An 18,921-nucleotide genomic window follows, 5' to 3' on the forward strand; every position below is an offset into this window, starting at 1 on the left:
ATTCACTCAGGGGGAGGCCTAGGAGCAGAAGAACTCTGCCTAACCTTTGCCAAGCCATGTAGAAGTCCTCAGCTCAGGCCTATGGGTCCTCATGAGCCAGGGATGCAAAGACTCAGGAGTCCTGGGCTACTATCTCATTTCTCCCAGTAGCTTACTATGTGACTATGGCAAGCCTCTTGCCCTCTCTGTGCCTCTGCAAATAAATAATTCCAGAGCTATCCCCATGAGGGAAGCATGACAGGAGCATGAGGATATCTCACTCAGGATGTCCATACATGATCATACATGGTCATGTCCATACATGATCCCTCTCCTCCTCAATTTCCTAGTCCTCCAGAAGGTACATCTTGGTCTCAGTCTTGGGAAGGAAGAGAACCAGAACTGTCCCAAACCCACTGAGTCCAGAAAAGCAAGATCCAAGCAAGTACCTTGTCCCCAACTTTGTAGCTGGGCGGGGTGGGCATGCGGATGTTGGCGATGTCCACCGAGGGGGCATCCTCCTGTGGGGGCGTCGCCATGATCTTCTTTTTGCTCTGGATCTGGCTGAAGATTTCCTGGATCACCTGATCAGCCATGTTTTTGGGGAGGGGCTTTCCGTGCCATGACTCCTTATCTTCTACCCCTACAGGTACAACACAGGAGGACAGAGGGACAGGTAAGACAGAAGCTCCCGAGGGCCAGGAAAGGTGTCATCACCAACAAGCAGAGGGCAACACAGGGATCAGAAAGGGAGGGTTTTGGAGATCAGGACTCCTGTTCTCACTATTCACTCAGTGAACACTGGCTCTCTGGGAGCTCAGCTGAGCAGAAAGAGAGGAAATATATGTGGCTTAGCATGTAGCCCATACCCTTTGCCATGGTGCCCCCCGCCCTACCCTCTACCCTGCCTCCCCACATGCATGCCCAGAGATGATTCTGCTATAGAAATCACACTCAGTTGGTGGGCTGGGAAGGACCCTAGACACGAGAAGGGGAAGATGAAGGCCAGAACAGAGTGAGTACTGCTAAGGTCATCCCATACAACTATAAATAGCTCAGTGGGGTCTGTAAGAGCCTTGTGTGGGGACCAGTGAGGCTGAATGGCCCTCTCTTGAGGTCACTCAGATGTCACCATAGCCTGGGCAGAGCCAAGGGCAGACCAATCTTTTATTTTTGGTACCGGGATTGAACTCAGGGGCACTTGACCACTGAGCCACATCCCCAGCCCTATTTTGTATTTTATTCAGAGACAGGGTCTGCTGAGTTGCTTAGTGCCTCGCTTTTGTTGACGCTGGCTTTGAAGTTGAGATCCTCTTGCCTCAGCCTCCAGAGCCACTGGGATTATAGGTATGTGCCAGAATGCCCAGCTGTGAGCAGACTAATCTTTTCAGACAGTACCCAGCAGCTCCACAGACTATCAGGAGCCCCTAAGGAGTTTTGAGGATTCCAGATGCTACCTGATTTTAACACCTGCAAGCTCAATGCCAGGCAGCTGCACTGAGGCCATGAAAATATCCTAAAGTCCTCACCAGGATGTTCATGCCCTCCTAGAGGGCTCCCAGTACTATCTATTAGAGTGTCCTAAACGCCTCTAATTCATGGAAGGCAGGTAAAGACAGGTGTGGTCCCAGGCAGGCAGGTAGGTAGGTAGCCAGGGGCATGTGGCAGAAATGCCAACTCAGGGCCTAGAATCAGGCCCTCATAAGCACTATAGATTGCCTCTGTCCCTGACCACCCTTTTTTTTTGTTTAGTGTTGCTGGGGACCAAAACCAGGGTCATGTACAAGTTAAGCAATCATTCCACCACTGAGCTGCACCCTTGGCAATTTTCATTTTGAGATAGGGTGTTGCTAAATTGTTGACGCTAGCCTTGAACTTGAACCCCACCTGCCTTAGCCTCTTGAGTAGCTAGGATTACAGGTATGTGCCACTGTAACTACCTTTAAAAAAAAAAAAAACAACTATATATTAAGGTTTTTTTTGTATATGATTCTAGGGAATCAAACCCAGGGCCTAGTGGGTGCTAGGCAAGATATTCTACCACTGAGCTACCCCCAGCCTAAGAACTGCATTTTTTTTTTCTTGGTACCAGGGATTTAATCAGGGATACTTAACCACTGAGGCACATCCCCAGCCCTATTTTTATTTATTTTTTATTTAGAGACAGGGTCTCACTAAGTTCCTTAGCACTTCACTTTTGCTGAGGCTGCCTTTGTACGCATGATACTCCAGCCTCAGCCTCCTGAGCTGCTGGGATTACAGGTGTGCACCACTGTGCCCGGCAAGAACTGCACTTTTTCTTTTTTTGTAGCTGTAGATAAACAGAATGCCTTTATTTTGTTTATTTTTATTTGGTGTTGAGGATTGAACCCAGTGTTTCACACATGCTAGGCAAGCCTCTGCTCCTGAGCTCCAGCCCTAAGAACTACATTTTTTAATGACCACCACCAGTCAGCCATGGGGACCGTGTGCCAAGTAAGCGCACCCACATGCTCCCACACAGACCTGTGATCCCACGGCCCTTGAAGGTCTTGGCGATGATGGCTGTGGGTTGGTGCTTGGCCTGGCCGAAGGCCTTGCACAGTTCCTCCACGCTGTGTCCGTCCACAATGATGGCGTGCCAGCTGAAGACAGAGGTGAAGAGGGTGAGGGATAGCCAGGTGCCAGAGTGCCCTGAAGAACCCCCAGGGAACGGTGTGGCCTGGCTTCCCAGGGCTGGCCTGTACCCTGCCCATAGCCGCAACATGAGCTGGGAAGCTCCTGTTTCACGTGATTTTACTTCCTTTTGTTTGCCTTTGAACAGATTTCCCTCCTCTTCCTAAGTAATTCAAAGCTTGGATCATGTATTATCTCATTCCTGATCTGCTCATTTCCCACTGAGGGCTCTTTTGGGGATAGTACACTAGGTTTAGAATCTGTCTGCTACTAGATTATTTTTCCCCCCTCCATTTATTGATTTGTTTACTTATATTTTTAAAAAGAAAAGCATAAAGGATTTATTTAGTAAGATGGAAGTAACACCCAGCAAGGTGTCAAGCAGATAGTCTATCAGAGAGGAAACAGCCTGCTACTAGATTCCTAATGAATTTTGGAGTCAGTTTTTATTTGGAGGACACATTTATAACTCACAGATACTGAATGTTTAAAATGTTTAATATTGTACTTTATTATTATTATTATTTGGTACCAGGGGCGTTTAACCACTGGCCATATCCCCAGCCCTTTTGAAAATATTTTATTTTGGGACAGGGTCTCAGTAAGTTGCTCAGGGCCTCACAGAGTTGCTGAGGCTGGCTTTGAATTTGTGATTCTCCCGCCTCAGCCTCCTGAGCCACTGGGATCAAAGGTGTGCACCACCACATCTGGTAACTTGCACTTTAAGCCATCTTTTTTTCTTTGTGCTAGGGATTTAAACCAGGGGTAATCTACCATTACCACTGAGCCTCATCTTCAGCCCGTTTATTGAGACAGGCTGTCAGTAAGTTGATGAGGCTAGCCTCAAATTTGCAATCCTCCCAACTTAGCATCCCAAACCACTGCGCCTGGTTTCTTTTCTTGGACTCTTTTGGGCATATTAATAGTAATAATGATAGTGGTGAGCTCGTGCTGAGAGCTCACTCTATGCACTGTCCTGAGCACTTTGAGCATGAACCCCATTCTTGTTCACAATACCATGGGCCACCAACTCCTGTCGCCCTCATTTTACAAACAAGTCAATGGAGACAATGGAGTCGCTGAAGGTGGAGTAACTTACCCAAGGTCACAAAGCAAATCCGTGAGGGAGCCAAGACTTAAGGAATCTGGCTTCCGAGCCACAAGGTTATGGACACAAGCCCAAGGGGGCACTGCCAGAGTTATAGTCCCCAGACTAATGCGACCTTGGGGAGGCCCTGAGGCACCTTGTAGCTCAGTTTCCTAATCTGTCAACAGAATCTTCCCTCCCTTCATCCTCTCCTTTTATAAGGTCAGTCTTCAGAAATGACAGACCCGAGTCTGCTAGCAATTATTTCTACAAGGCAGGCTCCAAGTTCCTATCAGTTTGGTGCAATCACAGGCAGGGACTTGACTACAAAGGGCACCCTTGGAGGCCTGACCTGAGGCCCTAAAGGCCCTGCCCAGATCAACCCACCCACTCACTCCCTGCCCAGGGTCCTCCCCTTCACAGCCCCCTCACCAATAAGAAGTTTGGGGGTCGGGTCTTTTAGAGCCCCATTGTAGAGCAGCTTATATTTGGAGCTGAGATAGAGGCATCAAGGTGAAAGTTACTCTGGCTGATACCTACCCAGATGGACCTCCCTGACTGAATTCATAGTCATTTAAGGACCAAATGAGAAAGAAGTCTAGAGACCCTCTGTCTGGTTTCATTAGGAGAAGGAACCTATTCCTCCTCCCTGGGTTGGCTGGAGTGGAGCACAGAAGTTGGTCACTGAACTGATGTACATCCCCTCTGTAGCTACTGTCCTTCAGCCCCACTGAGTGACACCTTTTCACATCCAGGACCCTTCTCCCATCTCCTCCAAGAACAAGTGAGGCTACCTAAGAAGCTCTGAGAACTATCATGCCACACGATCACACACAGAAATCCGTTTAAGACTGAGCCTCAGCCCACAAATCCACAGTGGTGGCCTCAAGTTACTAAGTTCAAATGTCCAGAGTTTGGAATTGTAAGCCAAGATGCTAGAGACGGGAGACGTTCAGGTAGGGCTAACCTCTCAGCTTTAGCTCCTGTCTCTGCAAAGCTTCTATCCCGGACGACATTCCATGATGTGCTTACTCTCAGGTCACAGCCTCATACGTACCCAAAGGCCTCACAACGCTTCTGGTAGATGTCCACCTGGTGCTGCAGTGGGGCAGGGTCGCTCTGGCCCAGGCGGTTGATGTCAAGAATGGCGACGAGGTTGTCCAGCTTATAAATGCTGGCGAAGGCCATGGCCTCCCACACGGAGCCCTCAGACAGCTCCCCATCTCCCAGCATGCAGTAGACTCGGTAGCTGTGGACAGAGGGCAGGGAGGTGAGGGGCTGGTTCCTCTCCTCTGGGTCTGTCAGGCTCCCAGCCCCAGCCTCCTAAGAAGCCTGCTTCCTGGGCAGAGGTGCAGCCACACATGACACACAGAATACACAGCATGGAAGGGGCAGTGGGTCACCAGATCCCTGCTGCCCGTCCCTGAAAGGACTAGCTGCTCTAAGATGACAGGGGGTCTGGGAACGCAGCTCAGTGGTAGAGCATGTGCAAGACCCTGGGTTCAATTCCTAGCAATGCTTAAAAATAAATAAATAACAACAAGGACTTGGCCAATAAGAACCAGAAGAATGGGGAGTGTTAGAGCAAGAGGAAAATGAGGGAGACCAGGTGAGTGGGTAAACTACCTGCACTGGGCAGGAGGGGCTAAGCTATCCACGGCAATGGGTGTTGGAGGTGTCCCTCGGACTTTCTGGGTGTTCCAGCAAGAAAGGGGAACCTTGGTTTCCAAGGTGGAAAAGAAAACGGGCTCAGAACAGCCAAGGGACTTGTACGAAGACCATGCTGTGATAAGTAGCTGAGCCGGGATTCCAATCTGCTCCTGCTAGAAGGAGCTGGGCTGGGGAGACCATGATATAGGCCAGGGAGCACCTGAGGCAAGAGGCCTGGCAGAAAAATGAGCACAGCCGAGGGCCCCTGAAGACAGCATCAGCATGGGGACCAGGTGCCTACGGAGTGGGCTCTCCCAAGCCCTAAGACTGGAGCTGGGCCTGGTCCTTTCTCCACCCAGGGGCCTTCTACCTTCAACATAGGCAAGTGAGCCCTTTTCAAGGCAGTGTGACATGGCAAAAAAACACTAAACTCAGGGAGAACACCCAGAAAATAGAACTTTCTTGGGTTGCAGGAGAGGGTGGAGGCAGGGGATCAACTCAGACTCTGACCCCAGCCCCAGAGATGTGAGGGGTAGCAGCAACAGGCATAGAAGGAGTAACTACCTCCCTTCACAGAGTGGTCTATGGCACTCAGGAGCAGGGTCGGTGACAGGCTCTGTGCCGAGTAACCCTCTCCAGGTAAGTTCATTTGTTACTCCCACAACACGTGGACAAGGAAACGGGCTCAGAACGGCCAAGGGACTTGTATGAAGACCATGCTGTGATAAGTAGCTGAGCCGGGATTCCAATCTGCCGGCAGCCTAGATAGACTGTCTCCTCCTGGCTGTGTTAGGACACTGGACAGGAGCAGCAGGACTTGGGGATCCCCCTCACCTGCCCAGAGTGTGGCCCTAGGGAATGAAGCTGGTGCCTGACTGGGATCATAGGGACACAACTGCCCTTCTGCTGCTTCAGGGAAAGGCCATTGACCTGGCTGCAAGCTCAGCCATCCAGGTCTCCAGTCTCCTTGCTGCAGGGCAAAGGCAGAGAAAGCAGGGAGAGACGGAGAGACGGGCAGCCAGCCACAGCTGTCAGCATGACTCAGCACTGCCACAGGCTGCCAGGCCGGGAGAGCTCCCTGCATTCCCCCTGTCTGCTGCTTCTCTCTCTCTTTTTTTTTTTGAGACTAAACCCAGGGATGCTCTATCACTGAGCTACATTCTCAGCCCTTTTTAAATTTTGAAACAGGGTCTCCCTAAGTTGACCAAGCTGGCCTTGAACTTGAGATCCTTTTATGATCCTGAGTTGCTGGGATTAGAGGTGTGCTCCACCACGCCCGGCCTGGTGCATCTCTTCTGGGGACTCCACCAGGCCAGTCTATTGGTTCCCTGGCCTGGAGGGCAAGGCCTCAGACCTACACTTCCCAAAGGTCCTATTCCAAACCTGGGCTTTCCTGATATTGGGTCCTATCCTCAAGCTGTCTCCTCTCTCCATGGAGGTAACCCAGGGATCTTGAAGGGGCTCTGGTCTGGCACAACAGTTCCCACAAGGGATCACTTGGATAAGGCTAAGCCAGAAAGGCCTGTAGGAAACTTGATATCCCCAAGAAATTCCAGAGCAGCAGACTGGTTGTTGACCCCACCGCAACCCACTTCCAGGGAAATCAGACTAAGTGTAATAGATTCCCAACATAGCTCTGGCCTTCAAGATTGGGACCAATAGGCTCAGGTCAGGAGAGTGTCTTCAAGCCCTAAGATGCTTGGACAGTGGTTAGAAACAGGAAGGAGAACCTACAGAAACTTGGATTAACCATGAGCTGGTATTGCCCAAGGTGTTAGATTTAGGGGTAGGGACATTACAAATGTGTAATCATGAACTAAAGAGAAAGGTGATGTTTGCAGCAGAACTGTTTGGGATTCATCTTACACATCCCACAGAGGATTGCCTATGTGTGTCATGGTACATCCATGAGACTGAACACGATGTAATCATTAAAACTAGTTCTTGATGGGCATGGTGGCACATGCCTATAACCCTAGCGGCTGGGCTGGGGATGTGGCTCAAGCGGTAGCGCGCTCGCCTGGCATGCATGCGGCCCGGGTTTAATCCTCAGCACCACATACAAACAAAGATGTTGTGTCTGCCAAAAACTGAAAAATAAATATCAAAAATTCTCTCTCTCTCTCTGTCTCTCACTCTCTCTTTAAAAAAAAAACAAAAAACTAGTGGCTGGAGAGGCTGAGGCAGGATCTCGATCGAGTTCAAAGCCAGCCTCTGCAACTTAGTTAGGCCTCAAGCAACTTAGCAAGACCCTGTCTCAAAATAAAAAATAAAAAGGGCTAGGGATGTGGTTCTGTGGTAAAGTGCCACTGGGTTCAAAGCCTAATACCCCCCAAAAAAACAACGCCTAGCTCTTCACAGATAACATTGTGTGAAAACACTCATGATAAATGATTCCATCTTTTTTTTTTTTTTTTACTTTCAGACAGGATTTCACTAAGTTGCCAAGGCTAGCCTCAAAACTTACAATCCTGCTACAGCCTCCCAAATAGCTAGGATTGATTATAGGTATGAAGCACCATACCTGGCAAAGATTCAGTCTTAAAATGCAGAATATAATTTAAATATATATGAAGATTGCTAGCTTCTAAGTTTATTTTTTATAATAATTTGGAGGAAACCTAGCAATATATTTTTAATTTAAACTGGGGAAGGGGCTAAGAATAAGAAAAATGTCCATTTCTTTTTTATATTGTTCTATATACCTTTCAAATGAGACGGCAGGTAGGAACAGTGCTCCAGATGCCTGGCCCAGGCTGATAATTTCTTGGTGACCTGGCCCCTTTCCCCAGGTAGTCTGAGGGACTAGGCTTTAGCCAACCTTGGCCCCAAGCCATCCTGCTCTCTGGGAACCCAGCTAAACCCCTTCTCCCTACACTGACTTGCTCCATTATGTGAGAGTCAGGAAATGATCCTTCATAGGGAATTATTTCAAGCAACTGTAGGGAATAATTAACTCACATGTCTGGTTCTAGGCCAACTAAAATGCTCTTAAACCCACATCCCTTTCTTTGTGACTCTCTCTTCATTTCACGGTGAATCACTTCTGGGTGTAGCTAAGCTGCCCCAAAGCTCAGCCAGGACTGCAGAGGAAGACTGTGCTGCCAGGTGACCCTGGCCTGAGGCAGTCTGGGAGGGGTGTGGAGCCTCCTGAAGCCCCTGCCCCTGAGTTACAGCCTGTAAACAGCAGATGCTTCCCACAATGTAGTGCAGGGCCAGGTTCCCTGCAACCACCTGCCCTTGGAGGACCCACTATCATGCCAGCCCACCATAGCCCGGCTGTGGCTCTTCCACAGGGTGGAGGGCTGCAGGGCTGAGTCCTTCATGCCTCCCTGGAGGCCGGGCCCCATGGGCCCTCCTCTAGGTAGCTCCCTATGCACTCACCTCCCCATACTCATTTCCTATGCTTCCCTGGGGCCCTTTATAGAGTAGCTGGGGGACTCTGAATGTGCATCCTGGGTGTTTCTACTACTGACCAGAGGGCCTAGGCAAGCATCTTACCTGTTTTCCTCATCTGTAAAGAGAGGTAAACTACTCACACTGCTCCTATCTCACAGGGGGCTTATCAAGGTGAAACCTGATAAAGAACATGGACACTAAGCATAGGACCTGGCTCTTAGGTAGTAAAGAAATGAAAGAGCCATTCTGGTGACATGTATGCTAAGTATGTACATATGCATTTACTTATGCACTTTGTCCAGGCTGGCCTTGAACTTGCAATTCTCTTGCCTCAGCCTCCCGAGTAGCACCATCATACCTGGCCTGGTAAATGGTTATTCTTTTTTTGTGTGTGTGTGGTGCTGGGGATTGAACCCAGGACCTTGTGCATGCCAGGCAGGCACTCTGCCAAATGAACTAAATTCCTAGCCCGCAAGTGATTATTCTTAACAGCTCGCAGCCCTTGCCCACCAGGCCAAATCTAGCCAGAGCAGATAACCTTATAACTGCTATCTGTCTGGGGGATAGATTATGGGGATTCTATACAAACCAACTGAAATAGCAAAAAATACCCAGCCAGGCTGCTCACCCACCCTCACAGGTCCAATCTCTTAAATGGCTGTTTCTTCTCTGGCTGATAAGAGGTGGCTCAAGTGCCAGAACACACAACCCAACCCTTTCCAAGACAAAAGAAAGTAGATCAGGCCTAGGCTCTTGGTGACTGATCAGATATGGGGGTGGGGGAATGAGTCCTTCTGAGACTTCCAGGAACTGGGTTTAAGGGCAACACTGGGACTCCTCAGCTAAAGCACCCGGGGCGCAAAGGATGAGATAGGACCACATACCCTGGCACATACCTGGCCTGCCAGTTACTACTGAGGGGCTCTGAGCAGGTCCCTTTGCTCCCATCTGAAAGGGACTGGTCATGATACCATTCCCCACTGGGTCTTTATAAGGGCAGAAGAGTCAACATATTCAGCCCAGCCAGGCAAGAGGCAGTGCTGGGTGGGGGGGTCGTTAAAGCTGGTCCACTAAAGACCCCTCTTGTAACTATTGAGGGCAGGATAGTGAGTAGGGGTGTTACCTGGCTTTGTCGAAGTATTTGCCTGTGTAGGCCATTCCACAAGCAGCCCCGAGGCCCTGGCCCAGGGAGCCAGTGGCCACATCGGTGAACGCTTGTTTCTGTCATAACAGAGAACCACAGTTACTCAGGTGGAAAGCAGAGAGCAGCACATTTTTAACTAACCCTCCAATATCCCAGTTTCACCAGCCATTGGAGCCAGGGTAGCTACACCCCCATCCAGACCTGGTGAACTCATCTCTTCAACAGGAGGCCTTTCTCCACAATATGACTTCTTATTCTCATACCAAAGTAATTGTGGGTGTGGGTTCAATTCCTAGTTTTGTCCTCTAATGAGCTGTGGGACCTTAGGATGGGGACTAACCCTCTGTGAGCCTCAGCTGTCTCATCTATAAACAGAGCCCACTTTATAAAGCAGCTAGGGAATTTGTGGCAAAATAAGTAGAACGTTGGGTTCTAGTTTCCAGGCCGAAGTGACAGTTTCTGTGATAACTGGTGAGCTCCAGTATTTGTAGGGATGCCAGTTGGCATCCTGAGGAACAAGCTAGGTTCCTTCCCTGGGGTGTCACCAGTATCCTGCTGCTATCTCCTTACTAGTGAAACTCTCTTCCCAAGCTGTATCTATCTGGTCTACAGTTGGGAAAGGAGTGGGCAGTAGGGAAGAGAAGCTTGGGGAAGAGCACTCCATGAAGCTGACCCCATAACATTGCTGGCTGGGCCTCAAAAAGACTTGCCCAAGTTATACCTCATATATACGTCAAAATACATTCTACTGTCATGTATAAATAAAAATTACAAATTAAAAAAAAAAAAAAGACTTGCCCTTCTGCACAGCAGGGGGTGAATACAACATGCCCCGCCCCCAAGCCCACATCCCTCCCATCCCTCCTTCCTCATCTCATCCTATCCTTTGCCTTAATACCTTCCGTGGCTCCGTGGGCCCCTGCCCTGCTCCCTTGTGCCTGGGAAAGAGAAAAGGTGGAGGCAGAGACCTGGGAAGCTCCAGGCGGGTACACGTACCGGGACAGGATGCCCGTCCAAGTCGGAGCTGATCTTCCTCAGGTTCAGGAGCTCGGCCTCAGGCAGGAAACCAGCTTCGGCCCAGACTGCATACAGGATGGGAGCTGCATGGCCCTGCCAGAAGATGGACAGTGTGGGGGTGGGGGGGTCAGATGGAGAGCTGGCACATGGGGCTGTTCCCGCTGCACATGAACCCCAGGGCCTGGCGGAGCCGGCCGGCCGGGGGTATCTATTTCAAGGAAGGAAACAAGTGAAGGCCGTGTCTCCCATTTCATCCCTCTCCAGCCCCTTGGTTTCCAGCCCAAAATTCCCACAGCCAAGGCCGGGCACGCATTAAGACAGGTGCAGGGGGGTGCAGCTGTGCAGCTGGATGAGGCCAAAACCCCAACAGGCAGCCGGCTGCCCTAATCCTTGGTTACTGGCATGAAACAGACTTGGACAGACTTCTAAGCTCTAAAGCCTGCCCCGAGAGACCAGAGGCTGCTGAGCCAGGCCTGAGGACAGGTGGATTCTGAGCAATCGGGGTCTGGTTTGTGGCTGTGACTCTCACCCAGAAGAGGCAAGGCAAGGAGCCCCCATCCAAAACCCTACTACTGTACAGCAGCACTCCTGGCGGGGAGCAAGTGTGGCCTGGCCCTTCAGAGAGCTGGCACAATGTAGAAAAGACTCAGGCAGAAAGTCACCAAATAACCCCAGTCTTGGATTCAAGTCCTGCCTGTTACTCCCAGATTGAGCAGGACACCCAGTAGGACATGGTTACCATGGACGTCCACCCCATTCCTTTGAGTTAGAGCCTTGTTAATGTAGGGGTTGGGGGAGCCCTGGAAGGGTGACCTGTTAATTCAGTCACATGTTCCTTAGCTCAGGAAGTTTATCAGCTGAGTTAGCACAGAGCAAGACACTGAGAGAGGACTTAGTTGTCTAGGGCCTCGCTCAGTTGCTGAGGCTGGCTTTGAACTTGTGATCCTTCTGCCTCAGCCTTCCAAACCGTTGGGATTATAGGTGTGCGCCACCACACCTGGCCAGCTGGACTCTTACCTTGGAAAGCACAAAGCGATCATTGTGAGGGTTCCGAGGATCCTGGGACTTGTAGCGCATGGTATGGAAGAAGAGGACAGCCATTATCTCAGCGGCGCTGCAGCATGACGTGGGGTGGCTGTGGCCCAGGAGAGAAGACAGACATGTGTATCATGGCCCCAGCCGGTGAACTACAGCATTGACCAAGGGGATACATGTCCCAAGGAGGGTCTCGTCTGCTTCACTTATCAGAGAGCCACATGCCCCCATTCCTTGGAAGGGTGGCACAGGGTGAAAGGCTACCACTGCTGGTTGCTCGGGAGTGGGGCCAGCCAGTGATGCCAGGTATTGCCATACTTTCCCAAGGGCACCAGGCCAGGCCCTCAGTCATGGCACCTGAAAAACTCTGGGGCTGGGCTCACATCAGTAGAAAGAAGGGGCCCAAGAAAGATCAGGCAGAATAGACCTGGCCCGAAGCCAGCATAGTACCTTATGGGGCAGGACAGGGGCTGGGGAGCAATTAGTGTTGGGAAGGGCCAGTTCCCTCTCCATGGGCTCCTAGGAGTCCAAGACTCAGCTGAGGAGTGACACCACCTCTATAACTGATCAAAGAGCCACGTCCCAATGGGATTGTCAGGGTATGTCCACTTGTGAGGGGCACCCTGACCTACTCAGGGTACTGGTTTCCTGGGGTCATGGGGCAGGGTTTAGGAAGGCTCACCAAGTTACCACAAACCTCTGGCAGCCTCAACACACAGGTTTGGAAGCCTGAAAAATCAGGCTTTGGGCTTTCCAATCAGATGGCTGGGCTTCTTGACAGCTTCTTAGATGGGCATTTTGAGGGATGGTACAACACTTGCAACTATATTTTCATGCAGAACTTTAAAAGCAAAACATACAATCTCATCTCCTACAAAGGCTACAATCTTAATAAATAAAAATCCCTTCTGCCTGTGGACAAGAACTGAAGTGAGATCTACAAAAGCAAGAACCCACACTTCTAGCCCTGGGTCCCCCTTTAGTTAGACTCTTGTTTTAAGAACCAAGAGGCTCCTGAACAAAGGAATTAACACTAGAAAGTACAAGGATTACAGCCTAGGTTGGCAGGACCCACTTGATGAAGAGGGGTAGAGGCTGGGGTTCCTGCTCGGGCTGCTGCAATTCCTTGGCTAGCCCTGGCGCCCTCTGGTCCAGTTCTTTTTAAGATGTCAGACTCGGGGCACATGTCTCCCGGCCTCCCCCCACATGCAGCTCAGCCCAGCCTCTGATGCTGCTTTCTGGGGCACTTCAGAGCTACAACATGCCTAATGCCAAACCCAAGAGCACATGCGACATCTGAGGTTCACACCAGCCTCCCTCCTCCCCTACAGCGGACCCCTACAGGGTTAGGGGTGAGTAACTCCCAGCACAGACACGTTAGTAGAGGTATCTGGAGAACTATCCATGCTGGTTTAGTACCCACATCTCGGCACACAATCATCTTATACTTAACCATTTCTATGAACTCCCGGTCAGGGGGGAAAACACACTACACCTGAAAGAGGGAGGTGAGGACATGTAAATAAGGAACGCTTTTCTACCTGGCAGGGACCCTAATCCCTGGCGCCCAGTGCCAACTTCAGCTGGAGAACTCACTCCCCAGTCTACGTAGGCTCAGGCAGCCTCCTCCCTTTCCCCCCTCCACCCTAGAGGAGCCCCACTGGGAAAGCCACGGCCCCCTATGATAAAGCCATAGAGTGGGGAAGGAAGCATGTGAGTCCTGGGCCAAAGAAGGAAGTTTCACCGCCCGTCCTCCTCTTGACCCCAGGGTGACATTCCACATGGCTCTGGCAGGACACAAGCACCTTTGGCATGTGGCAGAGGAATGCCCAGACTCAGACAGAGGGGATTTGGAAGGAGGAAGTTGGTATTATGGTTTGGCTCGTAAATGTTCCCCAGAAGCTCATGTGTTGAAAGCTTGGTCCCCAGAGGACAGTGTTACTGGGAGGAGGTGGAACTTTCAGAGGTGGGGCCTACAGAGTTGGAGGAAGTAGGTCGCTGAGAGCATGCCCTGGAAGGGGATATTGGGACCTTGGCTTTTTCCCCTCCCCAATACTCCCACCCTCTCTGCTTCCTGGTTGCCAAGATGTTCTACTCTGCCACAGGTCCAAAGTGATGGGGCCAAGCGACCATGAACCGAAGCTATACCAAAATAAATCTTCTGTCTTTTAGATTGTTTATCTCTCGTATTTTGTCACAGCGACAGAAAGCTAACCAACACGTGTAGCTGCCCGCGAAGAGATACTGTTCATTGGAAAGTAGATGTGCAGTTCATTTTAAACGCTCCTTGCTAAGCCCTGGAGGGGCAAGCCTGCAATATTTCATTCCCTCCAGAGCCCATGTTCAGCCAACTGCTGGCATTCTTTGCACCCATCAAGTAAACACACATAGAAGAAAAGATCCCTAGAAAAGAGGCATCCTCTCTGCTCCTCCCCAGAGTTTTCAAGGTTCTTCCTCAGCAAAGTGTCATGGGGTGAAGATATGGTTGTGCCACTTGAGCTGCATGACTTGCTCATGCCATGTCCCCAGGGCTCAGCTTCCTCACTTGCAAATGTAGATGCTGTGAAGGGGTGCCTAGGGCACAAGTGAGAGAATACTCACAAAGCGCCCAGGTTACCACTAGCCACCATCAACAGCTAGGTTCTTCTAGTTCCTCATCTGCAAGCCGTGATGTGACCCAACCCCAGTCACTGGAGGCAAGAAGGGAAGGCAAAGGTCAAGGACTGAGATAGGGTTCTACTGAGATAGGGTTCTGTAAATTGTAAAATGCTGAACACACAGGAGACACAGCTACTTTTAAGCTCAAACCACTAAAGGGCTATTAAGGGCCCAAAGCATAGGAATCAGTGGCCTCAGGACACAAACTGGCTAGACCTAGAGAGGATACAGGGTCTTACTCTAGTGTCCACCTTTCTGTGCTACATGGGGATTACCAGCAGACCTGACTGTTGGCAAATCCTATCCTGGCCTGAGTAGTACCTTCCAATCTCAATTAGTTAATCATGAAGGGGTGTGGACAGCTTAGAACCAGACCCAATTAAGGTCTCTCAAAGACCCTTCCTTCTGCCCTCCCCCTCCAGGAGAACACATATTCTTCCATAGGAGTCTCTCTCATCCTTTGGCACTTTGTTTTCCCTGAAAGAAAGAGCCAGAGAAGACTGCTCCCACTCATGCTGGGCTCCTTCAAGAAACAAAGAAGTCAGCTTCCAATCCCAAAGTGGTCCCTCTTGGAACACAGGCTGGGCCTGAATTGTGAGAGGCCACAGGGTTTCACAATGAATGAGCAAACTGAGGAGGCCAAGTACCGATTAAGGCCTTACCAAGGCAACCCCCAATACTTCAAAATTACAAAAGAAGGGGTAGGGGGAATGTTATAGAAAAGAAAGTAAAAAGAGTTGAAAACCAATAGCTAAGATCAATTTTAAAAGTCAGAAAAATGAGCAGGTGTGGTGGTGCACACAGCACACAAACTCCTGTAACCCCAGCAGTTTGGGAGGTTGGCTCAGGAAGATTGTGAGTTCAAAGCCAGCCTCAGCAACCCGGTCTCAAAATAAAATAGAACAAAAGGCCTGGGAATGTGCCTCAAGAGTTAAGCACCCTGGGTTCAATCCCCAGTACAAAACAAAATTTTTAATAGTGCCAGGGATGGAACCCAGGGCCTCATGAATGCTAGGTGAGCAATCTATCACTAAACCACATCCCTAACTGAAGAGCTAGTTCTTTAAGAAAAAGAAAGACTGAAAATTTAGCAAACTTCAGACAGAGCAGGATCAAGAAAACAGGCCAGGCTTGGTGGAAAACATGCACATAATCCAAGCTACTTGAAGGCTGAGGCAGGAGGAGCACATGTTCAAGGCAAATATGGACAACTTAGGAATGCCTGCCTCAAAGAAAAAATAAAATGGGCTGGGAATGTAGCTCAGTGGGAGAGCACCCCTGGGTTCAACTCCCAGTACTGGAAAAAAAAAAAAAAGACAGGAAGTTAATCAGGGCATGAACCTAGATGATAAAGTGCTCTGAATTACTAATGTCAATAAATTTGAGGGGCTGGGGTTGTGGCTCAGTGATAGAGCACTTGCCTAACAAATGTGAGGCACTGGGTTCTGTCCTCAGCACCACATTAAAAAAAAATGAAAACAGAAAAATTTCTAGAGAAAACTATTTTACTCAAACTGTTTCAAGAAGAAATAGAACACCTGAGTAATATTTTAACCATTAAGCCACATAAAAATAATATGCTGAAGATGCACATTCCTTAAGACCCAGCAGTTCCACCTGTAGAAACACAGAAAAATATATGCTCCACGCTCTGGGAAATAAACAAGGGTGTCCCCACACTGATGGCAATGGCATGACGTGGAACCTTCAACATGTCCATCAATAGAATAGATTAACTGCAATATATTCCATAAGGGAATACCATACAACAGTAAAAATAAATGACTTCCACTTCAGACCTAACACTGATGTTATCTCAATCAATAAAATATGTGAAAAAAGCACAGACTCTTGGAGATAGCAAATTCACTGTTTATAACATATGTATACTATTTGTGTTCTTTATGTACAAATCTATTTTTTTTAAATATTTGGGAAGGAATAGGGGACGCCAGGGTACAAGTGCTACAGAGTTGGCTCCTACCTTAAACGAACTGACTTCAGATCTCAGATGGTTTCTTCAGATATTTGCCTTATGTCACCACCTCCCAGAAGCCCTCTCTGACCACAGTATCTAAAAGCACCCTTCTTATCAGGCCCAGTGGCACACACCTGTAATCACAGGGACTCAGAGGCTGAGGCAGGAGGATCTCAAATTCAAGGCCAGTCTCACCCACCTAGTGAGATCCTGTCTCACAATAAAAAAATAAAAAGAGCTGGGGGCCTTAGCTCAATGGTAGAGCACCCCTGGTTCAATCCCCAGTACAACATAACAAAATTTTAAAAAATTAATGAAAGCACCCTTCTTCTCTTCACTCATACTCATCACCGCCTGGCGCGATGTGCTTGCTTACAGCCTGGCTATCCTCCTGAGCACAAGCTCTATGAGGACAGGCACTTTTGAGTCCTTTCACTGTTGTATCTTCCAAGCCTGAAAAGCACCTTGAACAAACTGAGTGCACAAGTGAATGATGAGGTATCCTGACTCTGGCCTCTGTAAAACTCCGTTTTCTTTCTGTAAAATGAAGACACTTGAATGTGATTGAATGAGGTAGTGTGTATATAAAGAACACAGTTAAGTGTAGAGAAACTGGCAATCTCTCCATTAATATCAGCTCTCTTGAGTATCAGAAATTAAGTCCAACCTCCTTCTCATCCTGAGAACAGGATCACTAAGGTCCATAGAAGGCAAGTCACTTGCCCAAGGACACATTGTCTGCCAGCAGTAAGCTTGGACAAAAGCAAACTGCTAAGTAAGAGAAACCGGTAAATGGATAAGCAAAGTGTGAAATAGAGATACAATGGGATATTCGGCCACAAAAGGTAATAAAGCACTAATTCATGGATGACTTCCAAAAGTTATGCAGAGTGAAAGAAGCCAGACCCCAAAGATCCCTATGTGATTCTATTTATATGTAATGTCCAGAAGAGAGGAAAATAGACTGGGTGGTTGCCTGGGTGGGAAAGGAGACAGACAGCAAATGAGCAGAAAGGATCTTTGGGGGCAATGAAATGTACTAAAATTGGATGTGGTAAATTCACAAAATTTTATCGTAAGTCAAATTTATTCGAAATCTCAGAGCTGTACACTTACAATATTATGATATGTAAATGATACCTCAAGAAAGCTGTTAATGACTTGTTTTTAAAAGGAGGGAAAAAGGGTGCTCGGAGTCTAGTGGAGGAAGTTCTCAGGTATCTGCACTTCCCTGACCAGTTGTGCAGCCCTCAGAGATTACATCCAGCCCACGAATGCAAGTGACTTCTGAGCAAGATGCCCCCAATGTGAGCCTTGGTCAGAGAGACCCACCTGCCAGCTTGCTTCATGCCGGGATCAGGCAGGGTGTGCCTAAGGCCCTGCCTCTGCAGACTGTCCTCGGATAGTGCTCTGGTCATCTGGCACAGATAACTGCAGTCTGTGGCAACAAAGAAGTTCCTGATTTTGTGGGACCAGGTTCTGCTCAAACAGGCCAAGTCCAGGGGCACAGTGAAGGGTTCCCAGGCAGCCACCAGGATGTCTCAGCCAGACTGCAACCAGGGGGCTGCATCTTGTCTGCGACTTCAAGAAACACTGACCATTAGCCCTGCTGAGTTCCGAGGTCACTGGAGCAAGGAACCCTGTCATTCTAGGGTACCTGGGCGTCTTCACACTGAGTTGAGTAACGGTGCTGCTACTGCTGGGGCAATTTCAATGACTTTGCTCTTGCCTCAACCAGGCTGAAGGAGGTCCCAAGATGGTCTGAATGGAGAAGTAGGCCTAGGCAGCCCTTTTCTGCCCAGACAGGCTGTACCCACATGAGGCCAGAGTATGGAGGGGAACTCTGAGCACTCAGCCAACACACCCCCAAATGCCAGAGCTGGGCAGCAGGGATACAACCCTTGTCACTTCAAAGGCACATGACCACCCAGAAGCAAAACCAATTAACAGAGGGTAGCAGGATCCCAGGGCCTGGTCACTCAGCTACCCCCAGCCCTGCTCCTAAGGAACTAAGTTTGAAAACCACTTGCAATAATTTAGATGTTGTTTGTCCCTCAAAGGTTCATGTGTTAGAGGCTTGGTCCCACTTAGGCAGTGGAGGGGTGGTATGGAACCTTTAGGAGTGGAGCCTAGGGGGAGGTCCTTAGGTAAATTGGCGCATGCCTTTAGAAGGGACTATGGGACCATTTGCCCTCTCTCACTGGATGCGGGTAGCCTAACCTTGTGATCCCAGTGATGTGGGAGGCTGAGGCAGGAGGATTATTTCAAGGCCAGCCTGGATAACTTAGTGAGATCATGAGTTTAAAAAAAAAAAAAAAA

General features: G+C 49.2%; 1 protein-coding gene across 2 annotated transcripts in view; it reads right to left on the reverse strand.

The window, feature by feature from the left end:
- Nucleotides 1-18,921, reverse strand: part of Tkt (transketolase) — a 28,147-nt gene that overhangs the window by 5,673 nt on the left and 3,553 nt on the right. The window contains exons 2-8 of one of the 2 annotated variants that reach the window (XM_076837054.1): nucleotides 13,420-13,461; nucleotides 11,949-12,066; nucleotides 10,911-11,024; nucleotides 9,894-9,991; nucleotides 4,779-4,970; nucleotides 2,485-2,603; nucleotides 429-622 (exon numbers count right to left, since the gene is read on the reverse strand). In XM_076837054.1, the coding sequence (XP_076693169.1) occupies nucleotides 429-622; nucleotides 2,485-2,603; nucleotides 4,779-4,970; nucleotides 9,894-9,991; nucleotides 10,911-11,024; nucleotides 11,949-12,032 (801 nt within the window). In that variant the 5' untranslated portion in view covers nucleotides 12,033-12,066; nucleotides 13,420-13,461. The remainder of the gene's footprint in view (nucleotides 1-428; nucleotides 623-2,484; nucleotides 2,604-4,778; nucleotides 4,971-9,893; nucleotides 9,992-10,910; nucleotides 11,025-11,948; nucleotides 12,067-13,419; nucleotides 13,462-18,921) is intronic. The other variant, XM_076836967.1, reaches the window with a different exon arrangement.

Source organism: Callospermophilus lateralis, chromosome 1, assembly GCF_048772815.1.
Source record: "Callospermophilus lateralis isolate mCalLat2 chromosome 1, mCalLat2.hap1, whole genome shotgun sequence".
NCBI lineage: Eukaryota > Metazoa > Chordata > Mammalia > Rodentia > Sciuridae > Callospermophilus > Callospermophilus lateralis.